Raw genomic sequence first — 19,786 nt, forward strand, 5'->3', positions numbered from 1 at the left:
TTTATTTATCTCTTGGCCGGGAAGTTTCTGGAAATTACCCGGAATCATCTTGCACTACAAATATTAACTTTATAAAATTAAATAATTAACTTTATAAAGTTAGAATACAACCTTTATTTAATATTCGAATGAGTAGGCCCCGCTTTCATAATTGGAAGACAAAATCGACCCTCTTCACATAATTATTTGCCTACGAGAGTCAATGATAGGCAAATCCCCTGTTATAATTATGTTGCTAAGAGAGGGACATGACACATTGACTGTATTTAATGTTTTACTCAAGTTATTCGCAAAAGACTCCTAAAATGAATTATGGATTTGATTACCCATTTGGCTCTTCTCCAATATACCAAAGACTCACTATGAGTTGTTTTGGACCAACACATCCATATGGTTCATTGTGATTGTTTTACGGGCTCAAATAGCCCACTTTTACAAAGCAACTCTATCAAGGACTTAACCCTTTACCATAGATTCTTCAACATAGTGATAATATGTTTCCAATTAGAGGAATACGAAGTCAATTTGACTCTACAGACTTTCTATACCCAAAAGCCCCAATTTGCCCTTACAAAATCCTCATGACTAGGGCTTTCTCAATGTCACCCTTCCAAACCCTATTTCAACCAAACAACGGTTGAGTCACCTTATCCTTGACATGCTCCAACTGATTCAACCATACAAAGTTGCCCTCCTTTGGTTAGAACTCCTACTGCAATACCTTAGCACAAAATCCATTAATGTTTCAACATTAACTTCTTGGTGTAAACCCACATCTTCCAATTTCTCTGCAAATTTATGTTAACAAAACATAATATTACATGTCATGGGCCCATTATATGAGAAACAAAAGCAGACATTCACAGAATGGCCCTTAAGTCCATAAGAAACCTTAAATTGTTAAGGAAAATGCCAAATTCCTAGGACCTTGTTAACAACAACTTTAAGAAAATGACAATGATGTGTCTCTAAATCATACACAAAGTTAGATGAGTGTCTATACTTTGTTCTCTAATCATATAAATGCCAAATCCAACCAATAAGATTATTCTACTATGCAAACATAGAAAGAGAATGTAACACTATCACTTTATTGATCACAATTCATACATTCAATGTCAGATCCATAGTCCTCTGTCTTCTTCATGCCTTGACTAGGCACTATATGGTGTCCTCCTATTGATCCAACCGATCAAAGTTGGTTGCAAATCATTACCAGTTCATTAGAGGCCTTAAACATGCTTTCCCTCCAAAAGCAAACTAATCGTTAGAATTCAAAAATTTGAATTTCTAACCCTTATTTAATTGCTTTTCCGAGCATTTCAACATACCAAACTTTGAACTATGATTGAACTATGATTGATTTTAGATCCCTCTAACATACCAAATAATTTATTAGCCTATTGTAAACCCTTAGGCACTATTGCCTGCCATACAAGTATTTAGGTCCTAAGGTCCTTATCAGGACCTTTAGGACTTTTTATCTTTACATTCAATTCATGATTACAAATGGCCATAATTGGCCTTAATACATCCCAATTGACTTTGCTTGATACTCTTTCACCTTCCAAGGTGTCTTTGATCTTCATGTGACCATTGGCTTGCTTAGGTGTCCCTATACCATACTCCCCACCTACAAATATACATTAAATAAAACATATCCTTAAACATATCAACATAAGCAACATTTTTGATGCAATATGCATCAATTCATGCATTAACACCATTCTTGATGTGGATTATGTTAGTGTAGATGTAAGAATGATGTATTATGTACAATGAGTAAATCTCCATTCACACATGTACAATTTTAGAGGAAGGTAAGGGGAAATGATGAAGTTGAGGTATATGCTAGCCTAGGCCTCAACTAGGAGGTGTGTTGTTGATGTGGAGTATGCATCAAGAAATGGAACATTATTCTTGGTGTGGATTATGTCATGTTTATATAGAGTTTCACATTAGTATAGTAACTCTATCTCAATCTAGAGTTTTACATTAATATAGATGGTGTTGATTTATAAGAGGAATGGTACTTATAATTAGTCTAGTACTTACCTACTTTTATGTAGAGTGATTTAATATAAAGTTTGAAAAGTTACATCAATATTAAAAGAAAATAAAGACGTAGTTGAATGACAATGATTTTCTAATTCATTTAACTAATTTTATAGAATTCATTGGTTATCATATAAAGTCTTTAATAAAACTACGATTGTACTATTAAACATATTATAATAATATTTTTAATGTACTTTTTTAGTTGTCTTATATAAGACCTTTGCCTTCCCAATATTGAAAAGATTCCACTTAAAATACCTAAACTCAATTTTATTATTATTATTATTATATAATGATTAGAATGTATTAAAAAACTCAAATTTCCAATTGAAGATAGCTTTTAAGAAATCAATATTACCAATATCTATTTAAAGTCAAAACACAGTTGAACTACTATATTAAAATGCTAATCTAATTAGGTATATATATTAAGAAAGTGGAATGGAGAGTGATGAATACTAAACTAGGTGGAGAGAAGTCATGATGAAATCATATAAATCCCTGAAACGATAAAGGTAAAAGTACGATGGGGAACATTAAACCTAATGCAACAAAGCATGGTCCAGCACCGTCCTTGTCTGAAGAGGACAAGAATGGCCCCATCTGAATAATGGGAATGTGGGGACAGGAAGCCTCATGGTTAAGCAAAAGTCACTGTAATGCACCAGCACTGCCATTATGCCTTTGCCATCTTCCTTGCATTACAGTAAATCCATAAAGACGTATTTGGGCGGCGAAAGAGGGCAAACATGGTGGACTTTAATAAAGAGATTCTGATTTGTCTATAGTGCACGTGGGGCGGTGAGAGTATCCCATTTCTTTTTCATGTTTCTGCTATCAGGTCAAGCAAAACGTGGCTGTTATGATTCATACAAAGCTCAACAGTCCCACCATGTCTTCTATCCAGGCATTTTGCCGAGTATTGATTAAAAAAACACATTGATATTTCAGTGCACTTAAATGCCTTTTTTCTGAAATTGGTCACTCATGTAATGGATTGGAGTGGAGTCACAGATGCAATGGCTGATGTTGGTTTTAGCTTTGAAAGCAACTGGCAAGAAGAAGAAGGCTCACTGGAAGATTGCATTATTTTCAGGTCTAATGATATCGATGAAGAAGACCGAGATCAAGCTAAGATGCTGCTTTTGAGGCCTTGTGATGAGGGATGCGGCCCTTGTCAAATAAAAAGTAAGGTCACTCTTACCAACCTTTCTCTCTCAATTTATTTCACAATATGCTTATCAGTTTAAAAACACCCACATACTGCCTTCAGTGCTTGTACCATGTCTATATGATCTTCCCAGTGGAATTTTGTCATGGGTTTATGTGCACTAGAGCGAGCGAGTCTTGGGAAATAAGGACCAGCTTCTGTAACGAGAAAGTGATCTTTTAGATCTTTTAAGGCAAAATGACCGCCTGTGCTTGTTCTATGTATTGATAGGAAGAGAGATCATTTTGGAACTTGTACAATGTTACTCGTCCATGAGATTCGACCACTGTAATACATATAAGTTAAATTAAAAAGTTCTTGTACGCAATAACCATGTCAAAGATGATCTACTCATGGGGATTGCAAATAGAGAGATAAGAAACTGAAAAACAGTCTATCCATGCGCTCAACATATCCTAAGGCGATTCATATGTATTGGAATACCAAAAATAAAGAATACTCTCTGAAGTTGGCCTCCCTGAGGGTTTTCATCATAGTTTTATATGTATCGGAGTATCATTTTTACTTGAAAGGACAAATTTGTGAAGTGATTTTAGGTTTTGATGATAGGGGAGTCTACAATAAGGAGAGAGAGTTGCATGATGAGATTCCTCTTAGCTACTGCCGGACCGGAAAAACTCATTTCTCTGGGACAGAAACATTTGAAGAGACATCTACTTGCAAAAATTTAAGAATCCAAGACCTGTGTTATAATGGAACTGAGGTAGTACATACTGCAGACTTCAATTTATCTAACCAACCATATTCTTTCTTTGCAAATTGGAATGACTTAGAACTTGAATTTGCACGGTTTGTGAAATTGTGAACTATTATGCTTTAACTGAAATTTATGCTGAAAGTTGTGGAATATCTATCGATACACAAGCTTTGTTAGCCGAAATTTGACAGCTTGTAGATGAGTTCCTCTTACACAGTAGCATATGAACAGACCAATCATGAGCAGCTGTGGAAACATAAATGTCTTATTACCCATTTGGACACCTTTCAGCTTTTTGTTGGTATTGTGACAGAGTCGAAGTTGACTGATTTTTAATTCTTCTTATGCCCTCATAATGCGTGTAGCACTTTGATGTATCTATAAGGTTTCCTTTCTCTTTTGATCTAGAGCCAAGAGCAACCTAAACTAGTAGTATTCTGTACTAGAGCAGGCTTTCTTGCCTTTGATGTTATCAAACATGTTCCGGTTATAGGAACTTTGCAATGCAAACACAGTAACACTTGACCCTTTTAGTTAACTTCTGTGCAAATGGAGAACAGCACAACTAAACACACAAAAGACCTTTCTAACATCCCCTTTTGTAGATGCCCTAGTTTTTGCCCTAAATCACAAATTTGAAATTAAATATAGAACAATTAGTAGAATAGAATAGTAACATCATGTACCTGGTTGAGATCCTGCAACATATTAGGAAATCATTGAAACATAATCCACAAAATAGGTCTTCCTCATTAGAGACATTAAAAACGTATATCATTTCAACAAGGGTTACGAACATTATTTAATTATAAGATATATTTTATTCATTGACAGGGCTCAACCATAGGAGGGCTAGGATAAGGGACAGGTCAGGGTGTCTTAAGCAATCCCTTGAAATCCTCTACCCTAGGCCCAGGGGTGGATATCATCCCTCTTGGCCATCATGTGGCTCCTTGCCATCCATATGAGGGCTTGTACCTAGCGAGTAATTCATTACTGTTTACAATCCTCTATACTAGGCCCAAGAGAAGATATCATCCCCCTTGGCCATCATGTAGCTCTTGCCATCCATATGAGGGGGTGTAAGTAGTGAGGAATTTCATAGCTGTTTATAATACTCTACCCTAGGCCCAAAAGTGGATACTATCCCTCTTGGCCATTTTGTGGTTCTGCCGTCCATATGAGGGGGTGTACCTAGTGAGGAATCCATATCCAATCAATCCTCTAGCTAAGGCCCAAAATAAGATACTATCCCTCTTGGTCATCATGTGGCTCCTCACCATCCATATGATGGGGTATAGCCATTCCCCTCTTCCATTACCACTCATCCTCTACTCATCCTCCTTATGACTAGAATCCCTTAATATGATGATCAATTGAGGTAAGGTTTTGAGGAAACTACAATATAGTGTCTGAAGCATCCTTCCCCTCTAAGCTCAAGGGCAGTGCACTCCTTGCACCCTCTTGGCCTCATGGGACAACCTATCACAACCATGTTGTGGTAACTTAGAATAGGACCTCATTACAGTTTCTCTTTCCTTGTACTCCTTTCCTAACTTTACCATGCTTGAGTGTTTCCTTAGAGAATAAATTAATAAATTTAGAATCTAGAAAGATTAGCAATTCACATAATAAATGATATGCTAGATAACATCTTCATCATACATACTAAGCATACATCTCATGCATGCCACAGTTGCACAAGAAAGCTACTACCTACAATAGATAGGAACTTCTGATCTGTGTGCCGAAGCACTGATATCTCAGGAGCTGATCTGCCCTTTATGGGTTCTAGTTGCTAATTGAACTGATTTGCATGATTGCTGATGTGACGTTGTGGAAGCTTTCATGTCTTCTCCATTTAATATGACAATGCCTTCTATGAGAGGGAACATCTCTTGGCGTGTTGGTTCTTTGGAAATGGATGCTCCTCTTCAAGATTGAAGGAGTTTGTTCAAAAATGAAGATAAGGAAGAAAAATTAAATCCAATGTTACCATCTAAGAGTAAACACAATAAGCATGATGAAAGTCACTAAGATATAATTGCTCAAACCAAGACTGCATTTCTAATTCAGTGCATAGGAGAATCCTTTCTTAAATGCAACACATGAAGATAAAGACTGGTGAAGTGTCACACTAAAGAATACTAATGGCTCAGATATTGCACCAATGCCAGCTCAGGATAGAGTACTATGAGCCCTACTTTTACTGTTGCAAACACAAAAGTTACACCTGAGAAAAGGTCTCTAAAAATCTCGGATGTGGATTTAAGGGCAATAGTTGCATTTATAGGGGGAATTGTGGTAAAAAAAAAATGATATCTCCATTTTTGTCAAAAAGCATGTTAATTAATTTGCAAGATTATCTCATCATCCTCAGCCACCAAAATGTACTAATTTAATGTTTCTCATATTTGGAAGCCTGTTTCCAGGTCAAAAGAGGATCTCTTTGAATTGATCAGCAGCTTGGTTTCTGTTATGCCCTAACTAATGCACCTGTAACATATTGAGGATGAGGGACGATAATTTTGCACTCGTACTATGGATGGCCAATACGTTTACAATAAAATGAGGAACACCTGAATCATTTTCAGCAGGTTGTCTAAATCCTACAACCTTACAAGTTGTGAGCCATGTCATGCCCAAAATTCAGGGCAAAAACACACTAACAAAATGAATTAACTTAATACACATTCAAATTACAATTACGAATAAAATAAAATAACAAGGAGGTTCAAATCACTTCATTAGATTCAACCTTGGCTTCATGGTTTGCACATAGGTTTGGCTCTTGGTTCTCCGATTAGTACCATGGTTAATTCCCTGCACACTCGATTCAAATATCACTAGGTCCAGAAAATCTCATATATATAATTTAAATTGCATAATCAAATTTAACCGAAAACATTCCAAATTTCATTTCAGTAATCTTTTTCATTTCTACACATTTTAGATCTAACGAATTTGCATAATCAAAACACCATGACATAATGATAAATTCAATTTAAATTACCGAAATAAGCCATCACAATGCATGCATATATATAAAATGTTATCAATCATCATAAGTAAAGCATACTAGAGTAATCATCACAGGCCATCTATAATGTGGATCAATGTCTAATCAGTCGAATAATGTCTCAAAACATTGTATCAAAATGTATCAAAAATAATTGTATCAGCTGAGCTATGATGTGTCAGGGTGAGGCCTCACAAGCCAATTGAGAGAAATGCTCTTTTAGCATGAAGAGAACTACCTGAATTATTTTTCAGTAAGTTCTCCAAAGTCTATACAACTTGTACGCTGATTTGGAGAAATGTTCTTTTGGCATCGAGATGACTAGCTTCCTGATGAAAAAGTTTTCAAGTAGACTGAGAGAAGATTAATTTTTTCGCTAATGGCCAACAGCTAGAATCTTGATGAAATCGTTCAATTTTATAATAGTTAACTTTTATAACAGGGTTGGGATGGCCTTTGAACCAAGAAACTGAAGGTTGCGTGAAGAAATATTGATTCTTTCAAAGTTAAAAAAAAAACATTTGAATAACTCAAGCATTGAATCTTTTGAGGACCATTCATTGTTTATCTGCATTTTCAGAAAATGATATAGGTTGATGCTTCAAACTATTAAAGTATGCACTCAGCAATAGAATTTGCTGATACAGCTAGAAATATCCTACATATGGTAGAATTATATATAATGATCCAAACTCCTAATATCTAAACTAATTACATTCTAAGAAAGGATTTAGTTGTTGATAGTCATGAACCAGTAGCTCCGTGGATACAAAGAACAAGCTACAAAATGAGCATCATCAAAAATTTCTGCATATCAGCAATATCTCTGTGTATAAGACAACTCAATGGAAAGCAATGTTAAAAAGTTTAATAACAGTTTTATTTACCATTAATATATTAAAAAATAATAAATCAACATATAACAGATCATGCAATTTAATCATAGTAACTAATGTACACACTTTATTCTGCTTGTTTCAAAAAGGTCAATATTATAGAACTTTTAAAAATAAAATATCATTGGATATTAATATGGCCATTCTCAACAAGTTTCATGTTCCATGCCATAAATCTTAAATATGAAATGGCAATTACAGTGTCTCCAGCATCATAGCTGCACATAAACATAAAGCATGTGCATGGAAACTCTGATCGAATAAGTGATTTGAGTCAAGCTATAGTCACAAAACTCATCACTATCCTTTGGTTCTTGTGGGAATGAAAATGCAACTTGATGACACCTGCATGATACAAATGTTGATTTTGTGAGTTTGTATTGCAACCTTGAAGCTGGTGAGTTAGTTCTTCTTTTCTATTTTCAGAACATTCTATTTTATTTTACTGCTCGAGACATCTTTGTAAAGATCTGCTTCCATTGGTGGCAAAAACTGTGGGGTGAATGCATAAAGAGAGATGGAATTTGAAAATTCAATTAAAATTTTACACGTAAGTGTCATATACAACCAATGTCCCTAACATGGGCAAACAAAAGTTGAAGCCCCTAATCTTTACATGTTGAAGGGCCGGGGTATGTTCATTCTTATTCTCTTATCCATGGTATATTCAATTTATAGGATGTCAGTCCAAGCTCCGGAATGCATCCTTATGGTACACTATCCTTGCTATATGAGTCCAAAACTGATCTTGGAAGCACACTTCGGTTATGTAGCAGGATAGTTTGGGCAGAGAAGGCATTGACTGTGAAATTGTTCCACTGTCCAAACCTTCCCAATCTATTGCAAAACATATTTGAGCTTGTATAGCTCATGCCATTTCCAAGCTTTTATGCTTTTAGATGAGTAATACAGAATGTACAATCCTTGTCCAGTTGCAGTGATGCCCAGGGTGTCAATCTCTATTTAACTTCTTTGCAGTTTTTCATCTCTAAACATGGCCTTGATTGTGATTTTGATTTTCTATTAATGGATAATTTTAAAATTTCAATTTCTAATATAGTACCTTTTGAGGAAAAATTGTAATGATAGATATTGCTGGTCTTTTCTACTAGTATATGTACAGACTCCAACACTGTTTGTTAACAACTATTGTATCTGTCGGAGACGCAAAATTTTGAAAACTTTTGAGAAAATGCTTTGGTCCTCGATGGAAGCAAAGCTCACTGTCTATGCAACTTTCTAACGTTAAATTAAATGACATAAAAATACTCAAGAAAATACCAGTACGTTTTCTCATGATGTCAATTTATAAACATTAAATGCTAATGTAAATGGAGTGAAAGCCTACTTTAAAATAGGAGTACATGAATTAGGGTACAACTATTTTACATATAAATATAGTCACCCCAAGTGATGTGGGTAGAAGGGAGACCTAGTTCCTTGAACTCAAATGACATGGGATCTATGGTAGGAATAAGTAACATATGACTATATTTGGGGATTATCCTCAGTTCCTATAGGTGCACAGTACCTTCTAACATATGCTTGACTTGTGTGGTAGTATTTTTGGGCCGAGGTGTGTCTTCTTTGTTTGGAAGTGGATTACATGGTTATCTTCCTATGCACTCTGATTATTTTTCATTAACAGAATATAAACCGCTTCCATTGTATAACAAATTAGGTTACTCTAATTGGTGTTGTCCCCTTGATTGTTCCTGGGATATGCATCACCTGTTATATATGTGAGCACCATTTAAAAGAGTGACTAGTGACCATTTATCATTGGTGAGCATTCTTCCATCCTGATGATGGATTGCAGAGTGTGATTCAAAACATTAATGCAGAAACAAAACACACACACACATACACACTCAAAACCCAAAACACTAACAGAAAATTAATGCATTTAATTGACCGTTTATCATCTTATACTTGGGTTTTGACCTCCTTGTAAGTGATCAAACTTGCTGGAAGAAAACAAATATTTTGTTGTGCAGAACTGATTAGTAGAAACTCGAGTATAATTTTAGAATCCAAATTATTTAATTTGGATGTCATAATTAAATTTTATTTTGTGAGTTCTCAGTAATTTATATAATATATCAAACTGGATGTTTGAAACTTATTTCTATTAAGTAGATGGTACACTTTAATATCTGTTATTTTTTAAGTTCTCGTGCAGAGAAAATTCTATCTGGTGGATAAGAAGATGGAAACGGACGATCTCCTTGCAAATCATCATTGTTATCTTTGATGAGAATATGTACCTACAAGGATACATCTATTTTGTTTTTGAAAATAAATAACACTTAGTGTACCAATGCTTCTTGAGAGTCTTTAGTATGGATGTCTGGTTAGGATTGAGAGCTTGGAACCTTGAAATTGTGGAGAATAACAAACAAAATCTATGGTAGTTAGATTGGTCAAGGAAGTCTACTAAACCAATGACAAATTTGGATGGCTCAGGATTGACTTCAGATTCTTTAAAAATATATTTTCCTGTGAATAAGGTCTTCAGTATCTTACCTTTACAATGAAATCCCTGAATAACCTTTCATATGTGGAAATAAACTGTAAGAAATGTACGAGCTTCCTTAGTGAGTGCTCATAAAATTTCAAATATGAAAAAATTAATGCCTGTCAAAATTCTATTTATAAACTATCAAATGCATGAGAGTGTACCTGTTCTAATTCTCTGTCAAATGACAGCAAATGGATCAAATTAATAGCGCAGCATTTACTTCAATGATATCCGTGTTAAAAAGTTCAATAAAAAACATCAATACGGTGCATTGTGACCAAGTTAAAAAAAAATGTTTGAAGAACATTAAATAAATTGAAAACTCATGGTAAAAGTAACCAGTACCAGGCACCTATAGCAAATAGCTCTATATTCCCAAGGTTTCAACATGCAAATGAGTCCTACTTCAATTCGCCTCTACACTGTATGGATATTAGCATTTTGTTATGAGAAGTTTTGATATAAGAATCTCCCAGGCAAAAGTTATTTTAAGTATTGAAAAATGAAGGAGATTTTAGAGAGGTATTTCCAATATATAAGAACTCATATTTAGTCTCACAAGTATCCTTGCAAGATCGTATCTAAGTATATTACCTTTATTTTTGTACCTGTAGAACAAGGATTTGTGATCAAATGTATGACAGATACAGATGAAATATATATGAATTTTTGGAAACCAGAGCTCCTGAGTCTCAGAGTTGCCTAGACAGAGAAATGGATGACATACACAAACAATTTTATAGGTTACCAGAGGAGATGTTCATTGCTTTAAAAATTATATTTAACAATTAAAATTTCAAATATTAATAAGAATATCAAATATTAAAAATTAATTAGTGACAGTTAATTAAAATGAAAAAATGAAAGTATTGATAATTAAATAAAATACATTAGACACAATAAAATAAATATTGCAACAGAATTTGGATAACTATATGCATTCCCTGCCTCCTGATGCTTTTTTCTCTCATGGCCTTTGCTTGTGACGCAGCTTCTCTCACATCCATCCGCTAACTGTAGGCGACTGGATTTATTGCAAAACTTAGGGTTTCTGACAATGTTTTTGGGTTTTTAATTTCAAGGTTAACATGGACCTGGCACATATTTTCAAGGTTGCCGAATCCAAATGTAGCAAGTGCAGTTCTCAGTTTTCCTAATTTTTGGTATGGATAGGTGGGGTTTATTAATTGTATCCCGTCATACCCTACTCATTCTTGGCACACTGGAAAATATATCGGCAGACGGGGTGGCATCTTGGGAAACCTCATTGGAAACATCACAAATAATTTCTTTCGATGGATTTGAAATGACTCAAAGTTGATTATTCTAAAAATCAATCCATGAAATAATCCGCGTACTGTACAAAATGTCTCCCACTTGCCGAAGTTGCTGCTCTGATACCACATTATCTGAAACAGGTGCCTAATAAGCATGCCGAAAATAGCAAAATTCAACACATGTTTCTGCACGGTCGGGTAGGGATGCGAATAGGTGTTTGTGTACGGGCAAGGAGAAACAGAGTGAGAGAGAACTGATGGATACAAATATTTAACGAACTTTAAATGAATGCTTAAAACTGATTAGATATCCTAATCCAGAAATCTGCAAGCAAACTAGAAAGGAATCACCATGTGTTAGATTACACAATCCTGAAGGGTTTGCTCTTAGACTACTAGCAGATTGAGATTTAAACCAAAAGCAATATCACATATGATCTCAATGAGATGATAAGAAGTCTCTAGTGTAATCCATGGTTGCTAGGGTAGTGGTACTGCTACATTTATTTTAGAAAAAGAGGAGACTGGTACTTGGCAGCACCATTTTTTTATATAATTTGATAATTTATAAATCTGCTACATCAGAATGACGTTTTCCACTTATTTTGAATTGTTTTTTATTTCCTTTTATATGAAAGTTTGTGCTTTTTTTTTTATTTTTAAATTTTTAAAATTTTTTCTGAAATGAAAAGGTAGGGAAACTTGGCAGAATGGATGTTTCCACAAATGTTTCTGGTGCCAGAAATGTGCCCAGTCCCCGAGACATGTCTCCCTGCACCCATGGTGTAATCTCTAATGTAATAATGCAGGGGTTAAAGAAACTCTTTCCCTCTACTTACATATTTAACTCAATATCGCTAACCAAGGTCATGTATTTAACAAGTTGACTATTCCATAGCCTCCATATGCATCACGATATCGCGGGCCTGGAAGTGAACAAATGAGTACCATGGTCTTCTTACCTTATTTTTCAAAGAAAAATGTGACTTGCAAATCACAATGGTTAAGATCAGATCAACATTAAGTACTTTGGAGGAATAATTTGTTATAGGCACTCCACCAGATGAATGTGATTATGCTCTTCAAAGCAATGCCTCATTGATGTCTGCAATTGATCCTCTAGTGGAAATTACATGAGTCCAGTTCACATGCAGTTTCCAAATTTCACAAGTGGAAGAATACTCTTAAAACTGCCGTTTATAATGCTTACCTCATGAGCCTTGAGTGATTTCACAACTTCACTAAATCCACTTCATTCAATGTAAGACACTTAACATTTAAAATTGTTTTGCTCTCTCATCCTATTGTCTCAGTAATTGCAGAGAAATATTGAAATTCAAATTTAGGAGGTTGGAGTGAAGTCTCACACTGGTATAAACACAAGGATGGAAAAAGTTGAATGTAAAACTATACAGACCGAGCTTTGCAAATTTTTATGTAACAATATGGTAGAGCTAGAAAGATATGGAGAGTTGTGTTTCTATATATCTAAGTTATTCAGAAACTATTCCATCTTACACTTGTACATTCTTATCTTTTAAGGTGATAATATGGCAGACCATATTTGTTTTTGACTTTAGAGTGATTGCAAATATATTTGGATACTTGTACATTCTCCTGAACAGTCTCTGATTGAATTTCTTTGTTGTGTGTAGTAGCAATTTGGCAGTTTGTGATTGTTGAATATCGGGTAGGTACATTAGATGCTGGCAAATGGACTGTCTTTACTTTGGACTTTTTATTGTCTTCAATGTTGGGTTGGGAACTGCAATCTTAAAGAGAAGATGCACTCGTTTGTTTTTCCTGAAAATGAAATAAGAGGGGTGGAGTTTGTACAAGAACTTCATGGTTCAGTTTTCTAAATCAGTGCCATATGATTATCTAAATCCACGGGTATCATTGTTATGCAGTCAAGTTTATGCGGAGACAATGCAAAGTGCACAGCATTCATGTACAAAGTACTGCTCAGGTGTATGAATTGTATAGAATGACAGATCAAATTGGTGAAATAGAATATGTTTGCACCGTAAGTAGTGAGATTGCCACGGAGAGCAAACACTCTAGTCAGAGGGGTAAGAATCAAATTTTCCAATGTAACAGTATCAATTCAATTGAAGAAGATGGAAGTCAACCGCTTAAGGTACAAAACCATTGCAAGGTTGATGGGCAGAATTTGGCCAGTATTCTTGACAATACTAGGGATGAAAGCCTACAGAACCTGGTTCAGCAGGGCCTCATCGAGCTTCCGCAACACATTACCAAAGGCAAGCAGCACGAGATTGATGAGGAAAGTTGGGTTCAAGTAAAGTGTTCTGGTTCTATTGAAAGAGATTCTTCTTCTGAGAAAAGGGGTGGTTCCAAACTCCAAATATTTAATGAGGAGAAATATGTTAAAGATACAATGGACAAAAAACTAGAGGTATTAGCTAATAAGGGTTGTAGGAGGATTGAAGTTGATACATTCCATAAACCTGCTTCTATGAATGATATTTATTTTGATATAATGTCTAGACAACAAAACATGGGAACAGTAAGCACATCTGGAAACTTTTTGACTGAGGAAGATTGGGTTGTAGAATCTGTAAATAATGATAATTCAATAGTTCCTTCGTCTACAAAGAACACAAGACCAAGAAGAACACTGTATGAAGGAACAGTTGAGATAGTAAATGCTAAGCCCTGCATGTCAGTCACAATAAAGTTCCCATCAGTCCAAGACCAGTCCTCTGTTGAAGTTCAAGGAGTGCGTATTTGGGCTCATCCTGTTGTTGGAGTGAAGGATGGAACCAAATTAGTAGACTTTAGCGATTATTTTTGTGACTCTTTGGGAAGCTCTTTATTGGCAATGCTTGTTCCGAGCATTTTGGAATCATCAAGGGATGGTTCGAGTCAAGGACGAGACACATTGTTTGACAGTCTGTTCCATGGCATCGAGGAAAATGAGTTTTCAGAATGTAAGCATAGCGAGGACTGTGATTCATCAGAATGTGGAAGTTCTCAGTCTGCATCATCATCTTCTTCTCAGTCAATAAGCAAATATCCCGTCATTGGAAAATCATCAGTTTTGAGGGGACAACATGCACCTTATGGCAGGAATTTAGGGGAAGGATATTTGGGTGAGCATTTGCCATACAAAAATAAACTGCCATATTCTCTACATAGCTTGAAAGGTCACCCCAATGAATCTGGAGGGAGCACTGGCAAGTTTGAGAATAGTACATGGGGAAAGGTTCTGAATTCTGACTATGATGTAGAGGGGATGTATGGAAATATAGGACATGGTGGACTACACTGTGTTTTTTCAGAATCGGGTGGAATAGAAAGAGTAAATGAACAGATGGAATGTGGATATGTGGAGCCAGAAGCAGAGTCTTCTGTAGGATGCAGCACTAAAGAAGATGAGAGCATAACGCATGCAGATGCATGCACAGGTGGCCATGAGGAATTTTATGGAGGGGAATTGCAATATCTTGTAGAGCATGTAGGCAGGATAGAAGCTTTGTGCGGAAGAATTGAGGTTAATCTTTTTACGGCTCTGGATAAAATGGAAAAGAGGATTCAGCTTTTGGAGTCACGATATATGCTGCCAGACCAGTTGCATATAGCAGGAATGGATCATGTAAGCGTCAATGCAGGCATGAATTCCTTGCCAGGTGGCTTGTCACCCACTTCTACTTCAGGGGTACAAAAATGTAAAAAGAACAAGGAATTATCTTTAGATGCACCTTCTCAGTCATCCTTAAGTTCTTCTGGCCCCTTATCCTACCATGAGTTTAGCAAGAAGCCTTCATTTCCACTTAATACCATGGATTGCATGCCACAGTCTTCACCCGCAATCCTTTCAGTTAGAGAGTTGGCTGAAATTGAAACTTCTGATGCTATGTTGAACAAATTAACACCAGCTCAATTGAATCTTCAGGATTTATCAAACAGAGAGAAAGCTAATGCGCGTATGCAATGTGAATCTGAGGTGATCACTACAGGAGCAGGGAATTCACACACATCTGTTTGTGAGCATACAATTACACCAAAAAAAAACCTCTTGTTCATTGATGAAGCTATAGCGTCTGAACTTGCAGCATTTTCAGCTTCATCTCATGAAGAAGAGACAAGCAAATGCTCAGATGTAGGAAATATGGTGGAGGAAAATATTCATTACCACGATTTTCTAAATTTTTATTCAAGTAAGGAAGCGAGATTTAGGACCCAGGAAGGCATGGAATCTGTCCTCTATGGTTCACCTTCCCAGCATAACCTGGGTTTAGGATCTTTTCTACATAGAAGCTATGAATTTGAAGACAATAACAAATGTACTTTTCCTAATGCTAAGCAGGCCTACAAGCCAGAAATTGATACAGAGAGAAAATTTCAGAGCGGAATTGCATCTTTGGAGGGTAAAGCTGAGCCCAGGTTGCTGAAATGTAGAATGAACAAGGCTGAGATTAAAAATTATGTAAGAAGTTCTCAGCCAAATATGGTAACACCTGAACCAAATTGCCACAAGCAATATCAACCACTTGAACAAAATATATCTTCAAAGCAAACTACAAAAGATTGCGACCTGAGAAGCCAAACAAAGTGGGGTGAGGTTCCACCCGACGCAGCTGAATGTGCTCCTCGCAAGATTGCTCCCCAAAAACTTAAACACGGGCTTTTTAGAATCAAAACAGCACCATGTTACCCAAACAAGGAAGTTAAGAATGAAAACACTTTTGCTGGATCCGACGATGTTGAAGCAATCCATGCTGATGCTATGCACTTGCATGTTTCATCGACTTCTCACGTGAATGTAACATGCAAGACCAATGATGCTGACCCAGCTAGAATGCCATTGGAATCACTTTTATGTGTTCATAATCAGCAAGATACTAAACGTATGGATTTGCAGAGAAGCACTGAAACCAATTCAGCTCCCAAACATGTATTGTTTTTTATTGAAGATGAAAGCCTTGCAGATTTCTCCATACCAAATTCACCAAGTTCGTCTTGTGCAGTTCATTCGACCAACTGCTCTCTTTCTGAAGGATTGATGACTGAAGCATCTCCTCTCTTTGATAACCTATTGTGGTAGCACAAACATTCGTTACATATTTGATTATTAGCTATGACTAATTTGTTAGAGCTAAATTATTCTCATCCCACTTCTGGTTGTACATGGGATATACTATTACACTGATTTGATTTGGTTTCTCAGGATTCCAATTTTACACTTAACTAAGGCTGGGGTCTCATGGGCACCCGCTTGCTCAGCTTTTTTAGGAATATTTAAAGGGGAGCAGTCTCATGAGCATTACATATAAATCTGCTTAAAAAAATTAGCTTCTAAATTGAAGGAAATATTAAAAATAAAAATTGTTGTTTTTAAAATTTTTGGCAAGATGATTTCAATTTGGAGGGAAAATGAAGGGTAGGATCTTGCCAAGTGGCAGAATTCTTTCTTAAATAGTAGGGGCTATTTCCAACCCCCCCCTTTTTTTGCATCCGCTCAACTAAAAAGTAGGGGCTCCTAGTTAATAGGAAAAGATTCCAAATTAAGCTTTAGCCCCCCCAAAATATTATCATGGGACCTCCAGCTCCTTAAATATAGAGCCCAAGCCCCCCCCATGGGATCCCAGGGTAATTGACAAATTGCAAGAATTAATAAAGGAATGGAGTATGGATATATCTAATATTTCTCAACTTACAGTACTGCATGTGACCGTCCCACCCTTGATTGTACATGAGATTTACTATTATGACGATTTGATTTGGGTTCTCTGGATTTCAATTTGACACTCACTAACAGATGGTAGGACATTAACAAGGGAGTGTATCTTATATTTCCCATCTTACAGTACCACGTGGTAGAATGCACTCATAACAAGTGTTTAGTCCCATAATAAGAGAATCTAATTATCAAAGGATGGTAGCATTTTTTTGAGTAGCAGAGCCTGGATCGAAAACTGGAGAAAGAAAGCAAATAACTCATTCCTGTTTAAAAATGAAAGAATTAAAACAAATAAGTCAGTCCTGTTAAAAAATGAAAGAATCAATCTTTTTAAAGTGATGAGACATGATCTATGGATCTAAGCGTTAAAGTAACGAGAATCAGAATTGGCAAGGTCAAATTGAATTGTGAATCGGCCATGAATTGGAATCGAATTGGCTACAAATCAAAAAATTTAAAAAAATCTTTGAAATTTAGAGATTTTAACAATTTAAAACTTATTTCATACACTCTTTATTGCATATAACTTAAAACACAATATAACATCATCAAATATAATCTTACATACATAAACAAGGAACTTAATGATAAATCCATCACATATGTATAATATACATTTTAGGTTAAGTAAATAGAAATCATAGGATCATAATGAGTCACGACATAAACATATAGAATTATAAATGTTGTCAAATCATAAATGTATGTAAGATGAAGATCCATAAACATATGTCTATTTGTAAACAAAATCAAAAGACAACTCTATCTGCTCTAGCTCTAGCTCAAGTCTATCTCACACTTTTCCTCTCTTTGTCATACTCGACAAATAGAAGGCCTTTTAGAGTTATATGAAAGAGAAATGAGAAAAATAATCATTAAAAAAGTTGTACTTTTTTATGTATAAAAGTTGCTCAATTGGGCTGCTTGATTTTTCTAGCCGATACATGATGATTCATGACGACTCATGTGATTCATGCAAAAAAATTGTCAATTTGATTCACTAACTCACAAAAAATTGCCTAGCTTGAATCGAACCTCCAAATCACGTGAATTGTTGCAACTCTGGTTATTATGCTAAGCATACATAGAAAAGTAAGAAACAATGCTAAATGATAACTTTTTGTTGCTTCATAAGAAATGGTTTCTAAATAACAACATCACTTAAACCTTGACATTGGCGAGAAATTAGTGACCCAAAAAAATGTTGTATAGATGGCAAGGGAGGGAAAGAGGGGAGTATTTATAGAGCACAAAGCTGGTTTGAGGATCTGTATGGGAAGGTTGTATAATACCGGGACGTGGGGACGGGGAAGAACATAATTGGCACTTCTTGTTATAAATTAAATACATATGAGTTATTCTCAAATTTATGTTGAAAACTCCAAAAATGTAATCTATTTCAAAAGCGAAAATAGTTAAATCTAGCCTCTGAGAATATGTCTGGATAGGTTGGTATTTGCATTGTACTAAAAAAATAGAGATCAAGTTATTATTTGTTTCAAGATGTAGTCAAGACTCGAAGGAAGAAAAAAATCAAAACCTTCTCTCTCACACCTAAATGAAATTGTACATAATTCTTAAAATTAATTGCATATTTTCTAGGGTGTATGAGTTTACTATGCACATTGTAACTTTTCTTCCAACTAAATTTCAAGATGTTTCTTATTCTTTGGTTACAAGAATGATCATTTTTCTAAAAACATGAAAAGCTTATAGCTAAGAAAATAGTTTTATAAAGGATAGAGAGATGTTAGTATTCGTATGTTAAGGGAAATGAAGACTTATTCTTACCAGGTTTGCACTTCCAAAACCTAGTTGAGCTTTATCCTACCATATTATTTACCAAAATGAACAAAGTACTCAGTTGAAGGAGCTCTGAACTTTTAATTAGAGGATGCTGGAGGATTAGCTTAAATGAAATCAACTACCCAAGTGAATTAATGATTCATTTGAACAATTTCAACCAATTTTGTTGTTGAGAACTTCATAGTACTAAAAAATCCTTTATCAAATGAAGTGACAAAATTGGACATGTAGTATATAATCTTTGAACTTGATACAATTATTTTGGAAGTTGGATAATCAAATGAAGTGATAGAAATAGATGTGTAGTATATAATTTTTGAACTTGATAGAATTATTTTGAAAGTTGGAAGGCTCATAAAGAGGTTGCTAAGGATCAAAATGTCTATTCACATGGCACCAAACAAATAAATGATGATGTGATTGCCACTAGGTAACTTTATGGAGGTGGAGGCCACTTGAACTTTAGCTCTTAGATGGAGATCAACAACTCGACACACCAATAAACTAATCTCCCACTAAAAATTTTAGGTCTCTTCATAACTTTTTTTCTGACTTTTTTTAACCTTCTATTTGA

At 35.3% G+C, this 19,786-nt stretch overlaps 1 protein-coding gene across 3 annotated transcripts; it reads left to right on the forward strand.

Moving 5' to 3' along the window:
• The first annotated feature begins 2,766 nt into the window (after positions 1 to 2,766).
• Positions 2,767 to 16,913, forward strand: LOC149562601 (uncharacterized). 3 transcript variants are annotated; one of them, XM_089826079.1, is made up of 3 exons: positions 2,873 to 3,246; positions 13,358 to 13,389; positions 13,610 to 16,913. In XM_089826079.1, the coding sequence occupies exon 3, from the start codon at positions 13,618 to 13,620 to the stop codon at positions 16,768 to 16,770; it is 3,153 nt and encodes a 1,050-aa protein (XP_089682205.1). In that variant the 5' UTR covers positions 2,873 to 3,246; positions 13,358 to 13,389; positions 13,610 to 13,617; the 3' UTR covers positions 16,771 to 16,913. The 3 variants fall into 3 exon arrangements, with proteins under 3 accessions (XP_089682203.1, XP_089682205.1, XP_089682204.1); XM_089826078.1 differs by having other exon boundaries at positions 3,077 to 3,246; positions 13,355 to 13,389; XM_089826077.1 differs by lacking the exon at positions 13,358 to 13,389 and having other exon boundaries at positions 2,767 to 3,246.
• The last annotated feature ends 2,873 nt before the right edge of the window (positions 16,914 to 19,786 follow it).

Source organism: Cupressus sempervirens, chromosome 4 (genome assembly GCF_028749045.1).
Source record: "Cupressus sempervirens isolate cs-2001-9-10 chromosome 4, ASM2874904v1, whole genome shotgun sequence".
NCBI lineage: Eukaryota > Viridiplantae > Streptophyta > Pinopsida > Cupressales > Cupressaceae > Cupressus > Cupressus sempervirens.